This window comes from Mercenaria mercenaria, chromosome 8, assembly GCF_021730395.1.
Source record: "Mercenaria mercenaria strain notata chromosome 8, MADL_Memer_1, whole genome shotgun sequence".
NCBI lineage: Eukaryota > Metazoa > Mollusca > Bivalvia > Venerida > Veneridae > Mercenaria > Mercenaria mercenaria.
Window position 1 is genome coordinate 42,308,406 of NC_069368.1, and position 23,948 is coordinate 42,332,353.

The 23,948-nt window shown below is 35.1% G+C and overlaps 1 protein-coding gene across 3 annotated transcripts; it reads left to right on the forward strand.

The window, feature by feature from the left end:
- Positions 1–1,181: 1,181 nt before the first annotated feature.
- LOC123566510 (uncharacterized) lies at positions 1,182–22,072 on the forward strand. Of its 3 annotated transcripts, none has more exons than XM_045360679.2 (13): positions 1,182–1,304; positions 4,345–4,514; positions 5,953–6,058; positions 6,486–6,586; positions 7,053–7,214; positions 12,948–13,041; positions 13,589–13,649; positions 14,387–14,541; positions 14,982–15,205; positions 15,809–15,866; positions 16,501–16,806; positions 17,823–17,940; positions 21,829–22,072. In XM_045360679.2, the coding sequence occupies exons 1-13, from the start codon at positions 1,292–1,294 to the stop codon at positions 22,025–22,027; spliced, it is 1,767 nt and encodes a 588-aa protein (XP_045216614.2). In that variant the 5' UTR covers positions 1,182–1,291; the 3' UTR covers positions 22,028–22,072. The 3 variants fall into 3 exon arrangements, with proteins under 3 accessions (XP_045216614.2, XP_045216613.2, XP_045216612.2); XM_045360677.2 differs by lacking the exon at positions 1,182–1,304 and adding an exon at positions 3,352–3,602; XM_045360678.2 differs by lacking the exons at positions 1,182–1,304; positions 17,823–17,940 and adding an exon at positions 3,347–3,602.
- Positions 22,073–23,948: the final 1,876 nt, after the last annotated feature.

Consider the following 23,948-nt stretch of genomic DNA (forward strand, 5'->3'; position numbering starts at 1 on the left):
TAAGTCTCTGTCTTCGAATCCCTTGCCCCTCACCACTGTAGGTTCAAAATCACGCTTTGGGTCTAGAACTCTGTCATGTGAGGAAGCTCTCTAGCTGACTTGGTCGGCGAGTCAAACCAGTTGCCCGCTCGTGCCTGCAATAATGCACGGAGGGGCACGTGGGATCTTCCTCCACCGTCAAAATCTGGGAAGTTGCCATATAACGTTTAATTGGGTTACTGTAACATTAAACTCAATGAAAACAATACTGGCATTTTAGTTTGATAACCAGTTGAATAGTCCTGTGTTGCTTTGGAGTTAGATAAAATTAATAGAATCAACAAGTAGACTGCTCATTTTTAAAGTAAAAAAAAAATCAACAAGTAGACTGCTCATTTTTAAAGTAAAAAAAATATCTTCGTTTGGCATATATTGGGACCGTTTAAAGCTTACAGGGCTTTAACTTAGACAACTTCAAATTAGAAGAAACCCTAGTTTTATCCTTTTCCTTTTTTTGTTATAAAAGTAACAATAAACGATATAGGAACATGATACATTGTAATGAATTTGAAAGGAAGATTAATTACAGCATTTGACTTCTGTTTATGTCACGGTTTAAGACTTGAATATTAAAACTGGGAAAAACGTTAGAGCATCAGAACGGTGTTCCAGGCCTACTAACTCTATGGCATCTGGCGCCCAACGTGGGACCGTGACGGCATTACACTGGTTATATCCCAATGCCTTTAATTGCTTGATTTATAAAGTATCTGCTGAATTTCAAGAACGAATTTGAAAATGGTGGGCCGGAAAATGTCAGTGTATGACTTGATTATTTAAACGAGTAAAAAAGTGTGTAGGCAGCCAGTCGGTAGAGCATCGAAAGGGTATACCAAGTCCCTGGGTTCGAGTTGCAGTCTGGCTGCACATTTTCGCACCCCGTGGCATTAAGATTAATCTTTGCAGATTCAAGACATGCACTTACATGTAATTAAGGAATGTTAATTTACACATTCATCATCAAAGTAGGCCTAACGTTCAAACATATTTTACCTGCTTTTTCATCCTTAATTTTTAACTTTAAAATTTTAAACTAAAACAAATTTATTTAATTGCAGATTTTTATTTTAATTAGCAATGGTACACTGATTTTCCACAATGTTAAACTACTTTAGTAGTCGTTACAGTAGTTATGGGCGCCCATGACAAACCGTTGCATCTTGTGGTAAACAAAGTAAATTTTAAAGTAAAGGATAAAGTTATTCTGAATAATGTTTCTTTGTCAGCACAATCTGGAAAAGTACTGGCGATTATGGGACCTACAGGTAGGCATATTTATCTCGTTATAGCTACTCACATTGACACAGACTTTGTGTCATTGTTGTTTTCATTCAAATAGATGCATTCAGTTAACAGTGTACCGAAAAGATCTTATTCACTACAAACACTACAAGTTACTACGAAAAAGAAGTGGTTTGGGCTTTAGGCAAAATGTATTTCTATGTAATAACTATTAACTCGAACGAATCAAATAGTCCCTTTTTAATGATGATGGCATTTCATAATCAAGGCTATAAAAGCACGAATGGATTACATATCCTAACTGAATAAAGTGAAAGAATTTTTTTTCATTCATGTGTAATAAACATCAATGAAATTAAATTTAAAACGTTTTCCGTGTACGTTGATAGTATATGTACATTGAAACCTGTGTGGTCCAACCGTTTATTGCATTTCGCCGTCAAAACTCTTCATTTACATTATGATTATGTTACGTTCTATTAATGAGTTCAACGTATGGACAACAGCATGTACAGTGTACATGAGCGTAAGGACAGGGGCACCATTCAGTTTCAAGACAATTGTTTATACACATGTATTTTCTTAATACTGGTAAGTCTATCTTAAATCTCATTAGAATTCAGCATTTGGCTTTTGAAGTATTCAAAAATAATTCGTGGCACCTCTTTCTATGATGGTTTTACACCTTAATAAAATTTTCACTAAGAATATGTCACTGATTTTTCCATGGCTAATTCGTCAATACATATATAACCTAGGGTAGGCGACGGCCATATTTCAAATGTTAAAATTCTCTATCATTAAAAAAATCCAAATTTTCCTGCCGAAGGCTCCCGTGTCCCCATCTGTAGGATGTGGTTCTCCTTATAGTCTCTCTCACTCTGCCCACCCCTTACTTTCAGAACGCTTAGGACTACACCCATGGTCATTCTCGCATACCAGAGATCTACCGTGGTTCCTCGTCTCGGGGATTTTGACGAACCTCTGATGGATGAGAATGACCCATGGTATGCAAATACTACTGCGTGTACACCATCTGATTCAGGTGTGCACCCAAAGCATCCCCCAAAACGACGATTATACATTTTATAGACTATAATTCAGACCTCAGACTTTTTCATTTAAGAAATGAAATATTATTTTCGGTGTTTATGAAACAACAGAATAGGATTGGCAAATCCGCTAGCGATGCATATGTTTAATGAACATCGAAAAACAAGTTGTTTAATTTGCCGATCCTATTCTGTCGTTCATTTCGCATGAATATCGAAAAACAAGTTTCATTTCCTATATCTAAATTATATTTCCTTTCCATTTGAAAACAAGATTATATTATAAACTGCATTTTTTTTTTTTTTTTTTTTTTTTTTTTTGCATTTAACATTACTGAAAATTAGCTTTCCAGGCAATTCTGTTCACCAGACGGAGGTTGACTATATGCGGAATTCGTCAAAACAGCGGCCCGTAATCACTAAGCCAGCTGAATAGTTTCCTCAAATAAAAGTATTCTACGCTCACGTGAGGTTTCAAGCCCACAGCGATGAGGGGTCAATGATTCAAAGTAAAAAACCTGAACCACTAGGCGCACATTGAAATACTGAAGTAAAGAAGACAGTGTTAAATTTTGCAATTTTAAGTCATTCAAATTTAAGTTCTGAAAAAATTCTGACTTGCATACAAAGAAAAAACATCGACTCTAAGTCCATCACCACGCCAGCCCCTCAAGATTTCCAAATGGCCAAGGGTAAAAATACTGTGTTTATAATCTTGCTTGTCAATATAAATGAAAACAGTCTGTCTGTATTATTTTTCATAAATCAAGGTCGAATATATTGACAGCTCATATTTACAAATACAAAAAAATGTAGGTACTACAATTCTTTGTTATGTACGACTCTAAGTCCATCCCCATACCAGCCCCACAAGATGTTGGTGTTTATAATCTGACTTAACTGTACTAAATGTCAATACAGTCTGCCAGTAGAGTTTTTTATAAATCAAGGTCGAATATATTGACAGCTTACATTTATAAATAGGTACATTTGTTATACAATACGTTTTAGTTTCTTTTTTAACTGTATAAACGTTAAATGTTTGATGTTTGTTACGGTACAGTAATCAGTTTTTATGAGCACGTTCACTGTGTGCTGTTCTATTTACTTCTTTGGCTGCCTGCAGCTTGATAACTATGCATGCCAATACCAAACATATGCGCTTGGTTGTAGATCATGTGACCTTTAAAGTTAAGGATAAAAATATTCTAAATGATGTATCATTTAGTGTTAAAAACGGAGAAATATTAGCTGTACTAGGACCCACAGGTAAGTGTTTAAGTAGTTTTGTCATATATTATTACACTATTTTATCGATTACCTTCTTCCTCAGGTAAATGATTTTGTTATGATATTGTTACATTTTTATCGATTTAAGGCAATAATTAATTAACCTACTTAGAAAATCAAAAAGTTAATGGATACTGCTAATTATAGTAAAAATACTTGCAATTATATACTTTAAGCTTTTAAGGTATTTCTAACCGGTGGAGACGGCGTAACGTCATCTATCCGGAAAACCACGAATAATTCCTGGTAGCCGTTATAAGGGTAGCTTAAGTGTTACGTACACAGTGAGCGCTACGTTTTTTCAATGTGACAATAGATAGGTTTTAATGTAAAATAATTATGTCTCATTTCTAGGTTTCGATATGCTGTCTTGTTAGCTTCATTTTGTCTCACTGTAGCGCGCGCCGAAACGACACACGCACACTAAAAGAAAACTGGCGATGGATTCCATCAGGAATGAGGTGTCGAGAGTGATTAATATAAGTTGTAGAACTTGCTTCACAATCGACTTAAAATGAATTATGTATAAACAAAATAGATGTTTTTTTTTTTCGTCCGCGAAAGCACGAACAGACAGCGGACTTGCCTTAAACAAACTACATAATGTGCATGTCTATCTGTCTATCTTTATCGTGTCGGTCCCTAAATCTGCACTACAATCCGGCTTGTACCTTTCCCTTTTATGTGGTAACATTTAAATCTACTGAATATTATTTTTTAGGCTCGGGTAAAACTACACTTCTTAACATCATATCAGGACGTCAGAAGCCGAGCTGTGGTGCTATAACAGTTAATGGACAAACATTTGATAAAAGGTTGCGGAGACGGTTAGCCGTTGTACAGCAACAAGATGTTTTCTTCTCTCAGCTTACTCTCATGGAGACTTTACAGGTAAAATTACATTACATTCTCAACAGAGGTCTGTATTCTTTAACATTCAGGTGCTAAAATAGCCTATTGGCCTACAGCTTTTAAATCTATAGATTTTTATAAAATTTGAATTGAAAACAATAAAGATTCATTAACAAACAAAATACATCAATTTAATTTCTGAGAGATCTAAAGTCTTAGTCAAAAGGTCAAACTTTGACAGTTGAGGTCAATAGCCTGCATTCGTGTTTAGATCGACGATGAATACCGGTCCTGATCGTTGTTAGAACGTTGGTGATTTGGTGATTTGGGCCTAGATCGCTTTTAGAACGTCGATGCCATTGCAGGCCCTGATTGATATTAGGATGTTGGTGAATTCGGGCCAAGATAGTTGTTGAAATGTTGGCGAATACAGGCCCTGGTCGTTGTTAGAACGTTGATGAATACAGGTCAAACGTTGTAATAACGTTGATGAATTTGGACCCAGAACGGTGTTAGAACGTTGAAGAATAAATCCCTGATCGCTGTTAAAATGTTGATGCAATCAGGCCTAGATTGGATAAGGCCACGACAGATATTAGAATGTTGATTAATTCGTGCCCAGATCGTTGTTAGAACGTTAATGATAACAGACCCTGATCGATGTAAGAATGCTGATGAATATGGACCCAGATCGTTGTTAGAACGTTGATGAATACAGGTCCTGATCGATGTAAGAATGCTGATATGGACCTAGATCGTTGTTAGAACGTTGATTAAAACAGGTCCTGATCGATTAAGAATGCTGATGAATATGGACCTAGATCTAAGTCTCATATTGCAGGAAGAAAAGTTTAGGGGATACCCGGTATATGTTCCGCACTAGCTGTTTTTTTTTCCACACATAAATTAGAGGTACTTCAATGTAAAATGTACTGTACATATGAAAAAATTAGGCACGATTCATACAATGTATCTCTAATCTAAAGCTTATATATGTTGCCTTACAAACAAATGATGCTGGAACATTTTGAATACAAAAAAAAAATCCATTCATTTGGCAAAAGCGATTTCGAAGTATCTAAAAAAAAACTATGCAGATCTGAGAGGTAAATGAGTTTTTCTAAGCTCTACAACGCAATATTCCAGTTGACAAGGTTTTCAGCGTTTACGGTTTGCAAATTATTTGTGTAAAGAAGAGACAGAAAGTACACTCGTCGGCTTTTGATGAAACATTCATACTAGGAACTCTAAGGACCACCCGCACCCCAACCCGCCAATCCCCCTTCTCAAATGGACAAAGGCGGAGAAAATATCTCCCAGTTATCCCTTTTTTATTACTTCTGTTCATCCTCGCTTAACTCAACAAAGTGAAAGGGTGGGGGTTGGTGGTGGGGGGTGTACGTTTTGGTCAAATTGAGGGGTGGGGTGTCGGTGATGATTTTGTCCTACATTTTTATAACATATCGTTGAATTTTAGTTTACAGCAAATATCCGCATGCCGGAGAGTGTTTCAGCAAGTCAGAAGACAGAGGCAATCAACAAATTAGTACAGTCTCTCCGCCTAAACAAATGTCTTAATACAGGTCAGTATCTCTACTGTGACTTAACTTCTAATCTGGTAGTAACTGTTGGTAAATCCAGTTATCTATCCTTTCTGGATTTTGTTGGTTTTAACGTTTACACAATTATAGGTCATTGATGACTACCCAGCTTTTGATGGGGGGGGGGGGGGGGGGTAGACCCCAGTTGTCCCTCCAGGCTGCCACCTGGGTAGAACCACCGAAATTTCGTAAGCCTGCTGGTGGACAACTTCAGTTATCTGTTAAAGAAGTGAAATCGTTAGTATTGAATCATTTAAAATACATATTTACATGTAAACATATATAATTTACGTTGAATGATAAGGTGTGTAATGATGTCGCTCTCCTTTTTGTTTGAAATATTGCGTGACTATACTCGGAAGAAAGCTTAATTCTTATTATTTTTTTATTATTTTAATTTTCATTACAGTCATTGGTGATATTTTTGTGAAGGGATTGTCAGGCGGCGAGAAGAAGAGAGCCAGCATAGCGTGTGAATTGCTGACAAATCCAGATATTCTATTGTTAGATGTTAGTATATTTTAACCAGATACAAAATATGTAGCATAATTATTTTCAAGTAAACAACATAGCGGAAGTAATATAGTTATCGTTTAAACTCCGATGTAACTATTCAGAAACAGGGAGTAGATTTCCAGGTACAGTAAAACCTGTCTTAAGCAGCCAGCCAAGGGAGTGGGAAAAAGTGGCTGCTTACAACAGGCGGCTGCTTAATGCAGGTAATTGATAGAATGAATGACCATTTTGGGAAATGAGACACTGGCTTCTTGAGACAGGTTGACTGCATACTTAATAGAGGTGACCACTAAAGCAGGTTTTACTGTAGTTTGTTTTATCAACAACTTACCGGTTAAGACGCAGTTCTCCTGTTCCTAAAAAGATGCATCTTTTAAATATTCTATTAATTACACGTAATGTACAAGAAATGAAAACAGAATTTTGACACGTTCAAATATTAACATAATCTCAATTTTAGGAACCAACATCTGGTCTGGATTCCAGCACGGCACACGACATTATGAACTGTATACAGGAAAATGCCAAGACTCACAACAAGCTGATAGTGACTTCTATACACCAACCGGCCAGCAAATTATACCATATGTTTGATCAACTTGTACTTCTCTCGGATGGATATGTATGTTAATTTATGTCTTAAAGTTATACAAAATGTGTTTTCAGTTGAATAGTTAACATCTGTTGCTCCAAGTCGCAAGGGTATGAGCAAAATGCCCGAGTTATTTAGGGTCTCAAGCTTTCTAAATGACAGGGGACTAGGTGAATTATTCGAGTCAGTCCTGACATTCGAGCCTGTGACGCATGAGCGAGCGCTTTATTATACGCCCGTCTCTGAAAGAGTGGGGCGTATTATGTGAACACCCGTGGCGGGCGGGCGGGCCGGCGGCGTCCAAAAGCATGTTCGATCCCACATTTGCATACTTAAGTGGCTATATGAACAATAGGTAACTGTATTTTTTCTTTGATGTCATTCATTCCGTAAGGCTTTTTATGTGGCTATTTTTCTTTTACGTGGCTAAAAGAACAATAGAGAGAACAAAAGAGTAGCCACATAAATACCCATATGTAGGAACGTCCGCTCTCTAAGTCAGACAGTTTTCATCCGATCTTCACCAAACTTGGTGACAATGTTTGTGGGCATAATATCTCGGCCAAATTAGATTACCAGCCAAATCACCCCAGTCACTCTTGGATTATGGCCCTTGAATTACTCGAAAAACTGCGAATTTAGCATTGTCCGCTCTGTAAGTCGAACAGTTTTCATCCGATCTTCCCCAAACTTGCAGATAATGTTTGTTGGCATAATATCTCGACCAAGTTCGATATCCAGCCAAATCGCCTTAGGTACTCTTTGATTATGGCCCTTGAATTACTCCAAATCTGCGAATTTAGCCTTGTACGCTCTCTTAAGTCGAACAGTTTTCATCCGATCTTCACGAGACTTGCTGACAATTTTGTGGGCATAATATCTCGGCCAAGTTGGATAACCAGATGAATCTCCTCAGGCACTCTTGGATTATGGCCCTTAAATTAGGTCAAGTTCGATGACGGGCGTATTTTGTGACAGTCTTGCACTATTGTATTGTCTATAATATACTTTCAGGTATTAACCGAATGTTAACGACTTAAAGACCCAGCCACAACATAGTGACCTACTTTTTGCTCCCACATAAACTTCGCGGAAATCATTCTGGTAATACTAGCACAATACAGCTATTCTACAAGATGACAGGTGGCCAGTTCAGGCCCTCCCTGAATTAGTTTGTTTTCACAATTTTTCGTCTGCAGACTTATTTAGCTGTCAACTTCTTATTTCTCTTATTTCCTTCATGGAAACACAAAAGGATAAAGACGCGCCACAGAATAACTGTATTCTTTTCTATTTCCATGATGGTTATTATGTGAACGATTTGAATAAAAAAGAAATACAATTATCTTCTTATAAATTGACAATGACATATATATTAGGTCAAGACAATGTGTTTTAAAATGTTTAAGTATTTCACTGAATGAATGTTGCAACATACTCAGTATTTAATGTGCAATTGAAAACCACATTTTATATCTACAGGGAAAGAAAATTATTTATTTATGTTTTCAAAAATATACTGAAAAGAAATTGACTGAATATTAAACTTTTTCGTCACAGTTAAAGAGTAACAATTTTACATATTTGTTATCTTTAAAATCGTTAATATGCTTTAAGCATATTAACGATTTTTAAAGTTACTAGTACCATAAAATTGAACTATTTTTATATATTTAAAAATGCAAATTGCGACTAATGTTCGATATGATATGTCACCTACATTAAAAACTTGCCACAGTTTCAGTCGGTAAACTTTAAAATGACCCAGTTTGCTTCAAATCCCGCTCATTTCATAAAATATATAAATGTTATTTAATCAACCCTTTTACATGTCTGATGTTCAAATAAACGTTACCGTCGCCGTATTGATCAGGCGCTGAATTCAAGAGCACTGGTGTGCGAGTTGTAAAACACAGTTACTGGAACAGACCCGGAGAGAGAGTAGAAACTACTCGCACCCTAGGTGGCTCCAATTACATGGTAATTGAAGTGATGGCCAGTTTACCAGCATGCAGTCAATAAAAAGCAATAAATCACATGTAGCAGTGTTGATAAGCCTTGATGCAGGAATTAATGAATAACATATATAAAATGATAGTGTGCTGTTTATAGTGAAGGCATGTGCATTTAACTGCATGTCTTTTAAATTTGCCCATTTTTTTTCTTCAGGAAACTTGATGTATGGATATAAGACAAAATTAATCAACATCAATTTTGTGCAAAAATAGTTAAAAACTATGCCAATAAAATGGGTCTTATTATTAGAATATAATTCAAAGCACAGAATATATTTCATCACAAAATTTTCTAATTAGAAGACAATATTGAAAATATCTAAGTTATTTAATTTTCTAGCTGTGTATGACTGTCTGCCTGTCTGTCAGTCAATAAGGTAGATCTTGCTGCGACTTTATAAATCTGTTTTTACATATTAAAACCTGTTTTATAAGAAGATGGCAGTCCGAAGAATATGCTTATCATTATAATACATGTCTGTTTATCTGTCTGTCTGTCACTAAAGATGGAATATGCAATAACATGTCCTTGAAATGGAAAATTATCCTGTGACGACAAGCAAGAGCTAAAAGAACAATTTTCAGATTGGACCAGATGTTGTTTATTATGCATGCCGATGTACCATGTACAGGTCTTAATAAAATTCTATTCTGTTCTGTTCTGTTATTATTAAATATTTGGACCAACAATGTTTCATGATATATAAATATAAGAAAGTAAAAAAACTTTGCAATTTCAAATGTGTTGCTATGTCTATTATCAGAGAGTATCCGAATGACCTAACCAGATTGGTAAAAGCCTGCATATTTTGTATATTTTATGTGATTACTTTTAAAGTGTAAATCATCTGTTAATTAAGTATATAGGATTAATTATTTTACTCTTCCTGTTTTATTTAAAAAAGGTATTTTTCTTCGTGGCATTTTCGAAAAAAAAAATGAACAGAATGAATGTGAACGTAATTTTAAGATGTATATAATTCATTACATTGATTTTTTTTTTATCGTTTTAATTTGTTAGCATGTGCACAACACTGTGTAGCCATAGCTAGTTCCATCCATTGCTAATCAATCGTAAGCTCAGCAAAGAGGCATTTTGTTTTTAGCTCACCTGTGGATGAGCTTTTGTGATCACCCTTTGTTCGTCGTGTGTCCACAATGTCTTGTGAACACGATAGAGACCGCACTTTGCAATCAATTTTAATCAAACTTGCACACAACTTGTATTGGCCTAATATCTCGATTCCTTTCGAAACTTGGCCAGATCAAATCATGGGTTCAAGGGTTATTGCCCCTTAAAAGGCCAAATATATGGTATTTTGGCTTGTGAACACGATAGGGACCACATTTTGCAATAAACTTTAATCAAACTTGCACACAGCTTGTATGTGCATAATATCTCGGTTCCTTTCGAAAACTGACCAGATCAAAAGCTAAAGGCCTCATACTATCTCCATGACACTTGGTCAGAATGGTTATCTTCAGTCCTGAACCAAATTTAAAACTGGGTCATATGGGGTCAAAAACTAGGCTATCCAGTCAAATCAAAGGGAAAGCTTGTCTCTCGAGGCCACTTTTATGACCCTATCTTCATGAAATTTGATAAGAATGTTTATCTTGATGATTCCTAGACCAAGTGTGACACTGGCCATGTATCACGGGTCAAAAACTAGGTCACGTGCTCAAATCAAAAGAAAAGCTTGTTAACACTCCAAGAGGCCATATTTATGACCTTGTCTACATGAAATTTGGTAGGAATGTTTATCTTGATTATTTCTAGGCCAATTTCGAAACTGGTTTATGTGGGGTTAAAGCCAAGTTTTTCAGGTGAGCGATATAGGGTCATCATCACCCTCTTGTTGTGATGTTTGAATGAAATTTATATTACATCTGAATATGTAAATGAACAATATTAAGCATGGTTTTTCATATCTTAGTTCTTCACAATTTTATAAACCGAAAGTAATGAAGTAACTTCATTGTCCTTGGTAACATAGAATAAAGCCTATGTATGCGTTACTGATGTTCATGTGTTTACTAAATGGCAATGCCACAATCTTTCTAAAATGAAATTCAATTGTTACAATGTTTACAATGGAACAATTCCAATAATGTCTTCACAAACTGAGAATTTTTATAAAAATCTGCAATGTAGTGCAAAAAATGCGATTTTCCTATAAACTCCAATTACAGAATCTTGCTTAAGGTCCAGATTCATTCAAATCAGTCTAGTAAAAAATGCAAGCACGAAGATATATATATATTGCGACTTTTTCTTAGTATGTCCTGAAATTCTAAAACGGAGTGGTTTTATCAAATTCTACATTTTGGATTATATTTTACCTTCAATGTGCAGAACTACCGAAATTGAATCCACAAACATGTGTATTCGTTTTGTTATTTTAACAAAATAATTGTTACATAATGCAAATTCATGTCAGTAGAGGTAATTTATCAATTTACATGAACCAGTGTACGACATGTTTTTTGTTCCGAAATTCCTATTACGTGTTTCAAGAACAGAGTATAGATAATTTAAGGCGTTAACTTTATTTCTTTTCTTTTTTCTTTTTGATCTTTCTCTATAATTTGCAAGGAAAATGTTTTTTAAGATGCTTTCAACATGAGCATTTTAGTATACGATCTTTATAAGAGAATAAATGCAGTGCATATCTACATTATTTGTTTTTGTGTAAAGTGAAACCACTGTTTAGCAGAGTTTTATAATAGAACAGAGCAGAATAGAATTTAGAAAACCTGTATGTGGTACATCGGCATGCATAATAAACAACATCTGGTCCAATCTGAAAATGGTTTCTTTTATCCAATTATAGATTCCATATTCAATAAATGACAGACAGACAGACATATTTAATATATGAATGAAATATAACGATAAGCATATTTTTCAGACTGCCATCTATTTATAAAACATGTTGTTTTTATAAAGTCGCAGCAAGATCTACCTTATTTCACTGATAGACAGGCAAACAGGCATACAAATGTAGAAATCTGAATAGCATATATGTATACTTTATATAGGTATTTTCAATATAGTCTTCTTACTATCAAATTTCCTGATGGAAGTTATTATATACTAATGATAGGACACATTATATTTCATAGGTTTTAAATATTTTGCACAAAATTTATTAAAGTGAATGTTGATTAATTTTGTCTAATATCCATATATCAAGTTTTCTGCGGGGAAAAATGGGCAAATTTAAAAGGCATGCAGTTAAATGCACATGCATGCACTATAAACAGCACACTATCATTTTATACATGTTATTCGTTTATTCCTAGATCAAGGGAAATCTGGCCTAAGCTTATCAACACTGTTACATGTTATTTATTGCTTTTTATTGGCTGCATGCTGGTAAACTGGCCATCACTTCAATTACCATGTAATTGGAGCTTCCTAGGGTGCGAGTAGTTTCTACTCTCTCTCCGGGTCTGTTCCAGTAACTGAACATACATACTTTAAAAATAGGCACACGTATTAGTTGCATACCCTTTGAAAGGTAGTAATTTCATACCAAGGGCAGAGAAAGCGCAAATTAAATAAGCAATTTCCGCAAAAAAAAACATCGCATTTTTATGCAGCGAGATAACTCATAAACATATTTAAAGTCAGATGGTTTCTGAGCACAAATTTGACTGTTTATGTCTGGCAGTTTTCTGTCATGAATCGAATATATAAATACATAACTGAGTAATATCAATTATACTGTATTTATCACTTCAGTGTGTCTATAGTGGAAACGTAAAGAGTGTCCTACCGCATTATGAAGAACTTGGATACAATTGTGAACAAGGTTACAACCCGGCAGACTTTCTATGTAAGATGTTTTTGTTATAAATACGATTTCTATTTGGACTAAAAGTGTACTTTTGGTATTTCACTTGTTTGTTCATTGTCATTATGAATATTTAGTTTCACGCATATCAGTACAACTTACGCGGATATGAAATGTTGTTTACAAAACTATTCATGCATTTTCCGATCTAAACATAATACATGTAGGCCAAGTTTTCGTAAAACAGTCGTAATTGGCAAGGTATATAAATTTGGAATGAAGACGCAGTGTGACACGTACGAAGCTGATCCTTCAACTTACATACATAAAAAATCGAAAAACGAGATATGCAATCGAGTACTTAAAATAAGAATTGAACATTCTGTTAAAATTGAGTTTAAACATTCGAGAAACAAAAGGTAACGGTACTGATTGTTGATTGTGGTAGTGTCCGATTGACCAGAAATTAGAACTGAACAATTTTAGAGTGCCTTTATTTGTTTCATATTTCATAACATATTTGAACAAATGTATATGCTTTTGCAATGTCAATAGACATGTCATGTTTTTTGTTAATTTTTCATTTCAGTGGACATTCTGAGCACTGAGGATGAAGCTGAGATGCAAAGGATCCGATCAAACGCTTACAGGTCCCTAATATGTTTTAAAAAAATATTAACGATTAATAAATGTTACGCTAAAAATAGAATATAATTGTGATTCATGTGCCCTGATCGTGTTTGAATATTCTTAGAGTCTTTAACGTATATTATGTTGAATCACATGAAGAGTGTAAGAAAAACATACATTTGAGACATTCATGTAGTTGTTAAAGAAAACATAAGGATAAGCGTCTGTGAGTGTTTGGTAATATTATATTCATTTTGATATTCAACTAAAACAAAAATGGTGAAAGAAAAATAGGTTCAAACATTTATGACCAATATTGCAAAGATTTAGCTGTCCACATGTCAGCAAATGAAAAAGTACGTTTATATTGAATATTAAAACTAAACTGAAAATGAGACATGTATTTATAATATAGGTATTAAATATGTCTTTTCTTGGATGTACTTGCAAACTTAATTGTGCGCTGATGGTGCACGATATGTTGTTCATAATTGAGCCGTGCCATGAGAAAACCAACATAGTGGGTTTGCGACCAGCATGGACCCAGACCAGCTTGCGCATCCGCGCAGTCTGGTCAGGATCCATGCTGTTCGCTATCAGTTTCTCTAATTCCAATAGGCTTTGAAAGCGAACAGCATGAATCCTGACCAGACTGCGCGGATGCGCAGGCTGGTCTGGATCCATACTGGTCGCAAACCCACTATGTTGGTTTTCTCATGGCGTGGCTCATATCAAGCACAGACTTTTGGCATTGTAGAGATACTATGAAAGTACCAGACAACAACAGTGAAGTGACACATGAATATAAAAGGAAGCAAAAAACAAGAAACGGAGAATTTAATATGTCCGAGTCGGACACTGACAGTCTGTTAGAAGATACTCGTGTAATGCTGGATAAAGAGTGCAAAGCTGGTAACAGTGTACTTTCTTTTATAAAGAGTGACTAACGTGAACCTGTTGACTATATTTTTTAAGATTTTCTGAGCATTAAAACATTATTTACCGTGTGTTTTATACTATAAGTGCTATGGACAATACATTTGCTTTAGATTGTATTTTCAGACACACCATCAAAATTAGATACAATAGCACTGTCCGCGGTGAATACCATATTTTGTTTAGGCTGATATGCATGACAGTTCATTGATTCTCATGATAATAGAAAGAATATTAGTCCAATAAAAATACCAAACTTTATAGAACGCAGAATTATGATTCTCTTTTAGTAACTATCTATAAACACACTATTGTTTGGAGACCAAATACTAGCATTTTGTTAGGACGTCTTTACCCAGTAGCATTTGCTTTACTGCTGCCCGATGTGACACTAAATTGTGTTTCTGTGTTGACAGATGAAATGCAAGGGTATGGAGGTTTAAGTAACTGTGATGATAGATGGGCGACTTGTTGGATGACTCAGTACAAGGCGTTGGCATGGAGGAGTTTGAAGCAGTCGATCGGTGTACTCAAACAAGGCTACACTCTAACACAGGCTATAATTGTATCCGTCCTCTGTTCTCTCCTTTACTTCCAAGTAGGTGTCAGTTTGAAAACATCACGTGACGTCTTCGGTCTGGTAAGTAAAATAGTTTTTATATTTTATATATGAGGAAACAGGATTGTGAACATGGAAATTTGATGCAGCTTCCATGTGTTTACATATGTATTTGCATATGTGTAAACTGTCAACTGTTGCAATTACTATATATGTATGTATTGTCGATGGATGCGTTGCAGAATTAATACACAAGAATGAAATAACTGACTGTAAACCATTCCTTCTCTACAACAGATCTCACAATCTCTTTAAAGGGAAAGGCAATGCTGTTCTTATGTTAATTCCATCTACTAGGATTTTTAAAAATTTCTTTCAGCGTTCTGACAGGCTTGAGGATGGCTTTCATTTAAAATGAACTTATTGTCAGGCATTCCTTGCCCTTTAACATCTAGGCAAAACGTTAATTTTAGCTAGTTTATTGACCTAAGATGTGTAAGAACAGCTATGCCTTCCTGTGGATGGCTTCTGCGCTTATAAGGGAAATTCATTTAAATTTTAGGAAAGACGTTGTTAATACATTGCATAATCTGTAGTTCTTTTGACTGAGAAGGATCCGAAAATATATTCTAACAATTAATACAATAAATGAATAATTTATCACATTATTTTATTTTGTTTTAGATATTCTTCTATGTGGGTTATTGGACATTTATACCTGCGATGACAGTTATCAGTAGTTGTGAGTAAATTATGGCTGTTGCTGATGCAAATATGTAATGTTGAAACCCTAGCTTCAGCCTTCGTGAATATGTCCTCTATCAACTTTGCTGGATGTATTCTTAATAACACCAATCATAGTTAAGGTTTGAATCCGGTGTTTCATGAAAAACGAAAACAATAACACCGAAGTGTGATTCGCAATATTTTCTTTTTTTACTGCATTTTCTAAATGTATATATCTGTGTATGTCTGCGTGTCGACCTTCATACACATTGAGTCCTTTTCATGAAAATGATTTGGTCACTTATCACATCATTTAAGTTTCCAGTTCTTAAGTTTGGGCGGACGATAATCAAGATAAATGTATTGTGATTCTTAATTACATATGCATTCCAGAATTTCGTCTTTCTAGTACTGATTTATCTCTGACCGCTACATGTCGGTGCCCAACTGTGTTCCTTCATTTTTTGTTTTGTTCTTTGGTGTGAGACAACTCTCTGAGGAATGAAAATGCATACACTATGATTTTTATTTAAATCATTAGATTTTTTTTGTTTAGCTCCTTGTAATCTAAGTAAGTTTTATTCCTAATTCACCGAAATCAAAATAGGAATTGTACAAGTTTATTCAAATGATTTATAATAATACTTCAGATCCGGCAGAACGTCCAGTTATTACCAAAGAAAGAACCTCGGGGGCTTACCGTCTGACTGCCTACTACTGTGCAAGAATTACCAGCGATTTAACAGACCTATTCATACATGCAGTTATTATGTTTACACTTTTCTTTTGGGTTGGAGACTTAGGGGGACCAGCAGAATTTTTCCCCGCGCTCATCGTAAATCTCATACAAACGTTCGCTTGCTTTGGAGTGGGTCATCTACTGTCTGTCTTGTGCAAGGATATCCGAATGGCAATAACGACGCTGTTTAGCTACTTGATATCGATGTATCTGCTAGGTAATTCTTTCATACATATACGTGTTTTAATGATTTCTGTGAAGAACTTTAGGATAGACTCCATTTTTCTGATTACATCTGCTAATGGTATGTCTTAGCTACAAGAAATAGGGTATGACAAAGTAAGACTGATGATGTGAATTAGCTAAATGGCTGTAGAAGCTTTTATTTCAGCAATTCTTTAGTAGCTATGTCGAGAAAAATGTGACTGTCTAAAACCAAAAACTAGCTTGGAGGACATTTCATGAAATGTTTGTGATGACTTCGAGTTGTTCATTAAAATATTTAAATGCGTGTTGTTTTAAGATATTTTAGGGAACAATTTTATTGATTAACTCTTTCGAGATTGTATATCTAATTTTCGAGTTATGTAAGAAATTTTGACCTAGTAACTCGAAGTTTCGACTGGGTATCTTGCCTTTATCCGCATAATCGTCTGTCAAATGCCAAAAATTGGTTACTTTTATTGAATCTTAAATAGTACAACTGCGATGCATCTACCTACACAACCGTATATTGTACCCAGCATATTGGGACTTACCACATACTGCTATACATCAATGTATGACCTAGCTTAGCTTCTAGAGATACTGCAGGTATCAAATTAACCACGATGTAAACCTACATTTGTATATACAGAATATTCCAGTCGAGCTCACTTCCAGATATATCAAAATAGTGAAATATCCCAAGTTCGAACACTAGCCGGTCACCGTCTACGACCCCCAATCAAACCCTACAGCTACGTGACCGAACTGGTAACTACCCGTTCATGTACGCTGTGCATTTATTTCTTTGCCATAGCTAGTACTAATGCTCTGTCGTATACTGAGAACAAGTTATTGCAATATATAACCCCAAAGAGACTCTTTTTAAATAAAAGTAGCTTCTTCTTACGGATAGTATACTAGAACATGATGTATTACATGTACTTAACTCAGTTATGGTGAACATAAATGGGCCATTGACTAGCTTTTTCACTCTTTCAGAAACATAATCTTGTTAATTATTCACAGGAGGCTTCTTTTCTCAACATGTACCTGCTTGGATGGAATGGATTAAATATGCTTCCTTGTTCTATTACCCGTACGCCTTTACTATATCCCTTATGGTGTCGAACATCGAGGATACTCCGTAAGCATTTTGGATATATTAATAAACTTTGATTTTGTTGCATTCGACCTCAACACAATCGACACTGACAGGAAACTGACGGATATACATGTATTAATAAACTTTGATTTTGTTGCATTTGACCTCAACACAATCGACACTGACAGGAAACTGACGGATATACATGTATTAATAAACTTTGATTTTGTTGCATTCGACCTCAACACAATCGACACTGACAGGAAACTGACGGATATACATGTATTAATAAACTTTGATTTTGTGGCATTCGACCTCAATACAATCGACACTGACAGGAAACTGACGGATATACATGTATTAATAAACTTTGATTTTGTGGCATTCGACCTCAATACAATCGACACTGACAGGAAACTGACGGATATACATGTAAATAAAACTTTGATTTTGTGGCATTCGACCTCAATACAATCGACACTGACAGGAAACTGACGGATATACATGTAATTAATAAACTTTGATTTTGTGGCATTCGACCTCAATACAATCGACACTGACAGGAAACTGACGGATATACATATATTGATAAACTTTGATTTTGTTGCATTCGACCTCAATACAATCGACACTGACAGGAAACTGACGGATATACATGTATTAATAAACTTTGATTTTGTGGCATTCGACCTCAATACAATCGACACTGACAGGAAACTGACGGATATACATGTATTAATAAACTTTGATTGTGTGGCATTCGACCTCAATACAATCGACACTGACAGGAAACTGACGGATATACATGTATTAATAAACTTTGATTTTGTTGCATTCGACCTCAATACAATCGACACTGACAGGAAACTGACGGATATACATGTATTAATAAACTTTGATTTTGTGCATTCGACCTCAATACAATCGACACTGACAGGAAACTGACGGATATACATGTATTAATAAACTTTGATTTGTTGCATTCGACCTCAATACAATCGACACTGACAGGAAACTGACGGATATACATTATTAATAAACTTTGATTTTGTGCATTCGACCTCAATACAATCGACACTGACAGGAAACTGACGGATATACATTATTAAAAACTTTGATTTTGTTGCATTCGACCTCAATACAATCGACACTGACAGGAAACTGACGGATATACATGTATTAATAAACTTTGATTGTGTGGCATTCGACCTCAATACAATCGACACTGACAGGAAACTGACGGATATACATGTATTAATAAACTTTGATTGTGTGGCATTCGACCTCAATACAATCGACACTGACAGGAAACTGACGGATATACATGTATTAATAAACTTTGATTTTGTTGCATTCGACCTCAATACAATCGACACTGACAGGAAACTGACGGATATACATGTATTAATAAACTTTGATTGTGTGGCATTCGACCTCAATACAATCGACACTGACAGGAAACTGACGGATATACATGTATTAATAAACTTTGACTGTGTTGCATTCGACCTCAATACAATCGACACTGACAGGAAACTGACGGATATACATGTATTAATAAACTTTGATTGTGTGGCATTCGACCTCAATACAATCGACACTGACAGGAAACTGACGGATATACATGTATTAATAAACTTTGATTTTGTGGCATTCGACCTCAATACAATCGACACTGACAGGAAACTGACGGATATACATGTATTAATAAACTTTGATTGTGTGGCATTCGACCTCAATACAATCGACACTGACAGGAAACTGACGGATATACATTATTAATAAACTTTGATTGTGTGGCATTCGACCTCAATACAATCGACACTGACAGGAAACTGACGGATATACATGTATTAATAAACTTTGATTTTGTTGCATTCGACCTCAATACAATCGACACTGACAGGAAGCTGACGGATATACATGTATTAATAAACTTTGATTGTGTGGCATTCGACCTCAATACAATCGACACTGACAGGAAGCTGACGGATATACATGTATTAATAAACTTTGATTTTGTTGCATTCGACCTCAATACAATCGACACTGACAGGAAACTGACGGATATACATGTATTAATAAACTTTGATTTTGTTGCATTCGACCTCAATACAATCGACACTGACAGGAAACTGACGGATATACATGTATTAATAAACTTTGATTTTGTTGCATTCGACCTCAATACAATCGACACTGACAGGAAACTGACGGATATACATGTATTAATAAACTTTGATTTTGTTGCATTCGACCTCAATACAATCGACACTGACAGGAAACTGACGGATATACATGTATTAATAAACTTTGATTTTGTTGCATTCGACCTCAACACAATCGACACTGACAGGAAACTGACGGATATACATGTATTAATAAACTTTGATTTTGTTGCATTCGACCTCAACACAATCGACACTGACAGGAAACTGACGGATATACATGTATTAATAAACTTTGATTTTGTTGCATTCGACCTCAACACAATCGACACTGACAGGAAACTGACGGATATACATGTATTAATAAACTTTGATTTTGTTGCATTCGACCTCAACACAATCGACACTGACAGGAAACTGACGGATATACATGTATTAATAAACTTTGATTTTGTTGGCATTCGACCTCAAACAATCGACACTGACAGGAAACTGACGGATATACATGTATTAATAAACTTTGATTTTGTTGCATTCGACCTCAACACAAGCGACACTGACAGGAAACTGACGGATATACATGTATTAATAAACTTTGATTTTGTTGCATTCGACCTCAATACAAGCGACACTGACAGGAAACTGACGGATATACATGTATTAATAAACTTTGATTTTGTTGCATTTGACCTCAACACAATCGACACTGACAGGAAACTGACGGATATACATGTATTAATAAACTTTGATTTTGTTGCATTCGACCTCAAACAAGCGACACTGACAGGAAACTGACGGATATACATGTATAATAAACTTTGATTTTGTGCATTCGACCTCAACACAAGCGACACTGACAGGAAACTGACGGATATACATGTATTAATAAACTTTGATTTTGTTGCATTCGACCTCAATACAAGCGACACTGACAGGAAACTGACGGATATACATGTATTAATAAACTTTGATTGTGTGGCATTCGACCTCAATACAAGCGACACTGACAGGAAACTGACGGATATACATGTATTAATAAACTTTGATTGTGTGGCATTCGACCTCAATACAAGCGACACTGACAGGAAACTGACGGATATACATGTAATAATAAACTTTGATTTTGTGGCATTCGACCTCAATACAATCGACACTGACAGGAAACTAATAATTACACTTTGCAATATAGCCCCAAGATGATTTTATGACGGATTATCTTTGAATACCCCTGGTCATTTTGGACTGAACTGTCACATTATCAAAGTTTATTAGTAATTCTCGCATTTTCTTTCTGTCGGTGTCAGATCGAAACAAATTTTCAATACTAGTATTTGATATTGTCACTGGTAACAGTTCTTATTACTATTTCAATAATTCACATAAAAAACATATCTCATTTTATTTCAAGTGTAGCCTAAAACAGTCTGCCGTTGCTGAGCCACATGAAACTTCCGGAAAGAGGACATTCATTTTTCATTTCTTTTATGAAAACTTTGTTCAGACATCAATTATTCATTCGAAAATGCGTTAAAAAGCAATGTAACATGATGCGATAACCACAATAGAGAAGAATATTTAAAAAATACTGTCTTGAGAACGCATGTACAGGTTTCGCGTCAACTAAAGCGTGTGTAATACATCGTAGTTAAGAACATTGCGTATGGGGAAAATAAAGCTCTGTTGAAACTGTTCAATCTTTAATCATGCATATTTATTTGTCACTTCCTACACTACAATATAATGTTTTTGTGTACATTTGCAGATGCAACCAGACAAAAACAGAGGACTTTCCGAGATGCATTGATAACACGACTTTATATGTTACTTCTGATGATATTCTTCAACAAGCCAATGTGTTTCTACCACCTTATGTGATTGTTTTAATCATACTGGCGTATACAGTGTTGATTCGACTTGCAGCTTACTGTGCTTTAAGATTTAAAAAAGAAACTCTTGTATAATTTACTATTTATTTAAGTGCAGTGACAGCGCGATTTCCCTGGGATCAGTTTATACATTACTATGTGAACTGATGAATTCATGCCTTATACGACCGTGTAGATTGTGACAGCCTGCATATCCGTAGCAGTCTGATCATGATCGGCACTGTTCGCCATTCAGTCAGTATTTTTTTGGTAAGCATCCCCTTATAACAGTTAATGGAACTGTCCAAATCGAAAGATACACAAGTTCATTATAGAAATTTAGCACGGTAAGGGTTAAAACGACAATACGCATACATTTCCAAGTTACGCATTGTTCAAACTTGTGTCTTTCATAAAATAATCCTTTGTTCACTTCGTTTGCTTTGCTCATTTTGTATATATAATGTAGAATTTAGATATGTTTGAAGCACGAAGAAAAAATAGAAGGCATTATGGCTAAAAGAGAGTGGTACGGTTCATCCATGATTAAACTCAAGAACAGTGGGAACTTCGGAAATCACATGAGGAACATCTGCCATCTGTGACCTATAAATAAAATGGGACATAACTCACTGAAAATGTGTGTCAGGGTTGTTGATCTTGTCATTTATGATATGTGTATAAGGAACAACTATTTTATGTTTAAAGTTAGGAAGCAACATTAAAGTAACTAGATACAAAGGGGCATAATTCTCATAAAATATTTGCGCAGGGAAATAGATCTGAAACAAATAGTATAGTATAATACCATGTGAAGACAGAAAATGTCTTCGTTTTCACATATCAGAGGATGAGTAGTATTTTGTCATTGCATTTTAGGAGTTTGTATGATTAAGAAAGTTTGGAAAGTATTTCTGGCATCATCAAAGTTACTTTAGCTTTTTGTAACTATTGTACTAAGTAAATAGTAAAGATACTCGATGTAAAATATTTGCATATAATAAATGGATACTTAAAGGCTATATCTATTTTAAGGGGTATTTGTCTAAGAATGAATGTGATATTAATTAGGTTATGTGATAGTGTAAATTGTATTTGGTTGTTGATGTTGTTGTTCAGAAGGCCACATTTAAAATTAAGATGTATGATTTGTACTTTGTACTGATCTATATCTTCATGTGCTACCTTCTATAAATAAAGATGTTATTACTATTATTATTATTATTATGTCTCGCAGCATAATATACTTTTAATACTTTTGTAAAACTGAAAAAAAAAACTGTCAGATAAACTCTTTACTTTACATGCAAGTACATGTATTTTTAACCTTTACCCTGCTAAATTCTAAAATGGACTGGTCCATCATTCAGTTTGGGCAGTACCATTTATTATTCAAATGGGTGTTCACTGAAAAATTACTGACCGAAGGACGTGTAGGCTGATCTTCGTCTGCACTGATCGCAAAGCCGCCAGCAGGCTAAAGGTTAAATATTTAGTAAACATGTACGGTCTTTCAACACTACAAGTGATATGTTACTGAATGAACGGTTGCCATAAATGTTATATTCTTTATTTTGTATGCTTACCAAAATTTTGTTGGATTTATTGTATATTAAATTTTCTTCTGCTGTATGTATATTTTTGTTGTTGTTACTATCAAATGAAGTCATGCTGGAAAAATAAGAATACATGTCATTGAATGTGATGTACACTTTGTATGTTGTCTTCATTATATTATTATTATTATTATTATTGTTGTTGTTGTTGTTGTTGTTCTTATTATTATCCCTTACCCTGCTAAATTTGTATAATGAACTTGTCCATCTTTCAATTTCGACAGTACCATTAAATGTAAAAAGGGGTGTTTACCTCAAAGGTACTGACTGAATGGCGAACAGTGCAGATCTTGATCAGACTGCACGGATGTGCAGGCTGATCATGATCTACACTGGTCGCTAAGGCAGAATCAATGGTGCCCTGCATGATTAGGGTTAATATTTTTATTATTGTCGAAATT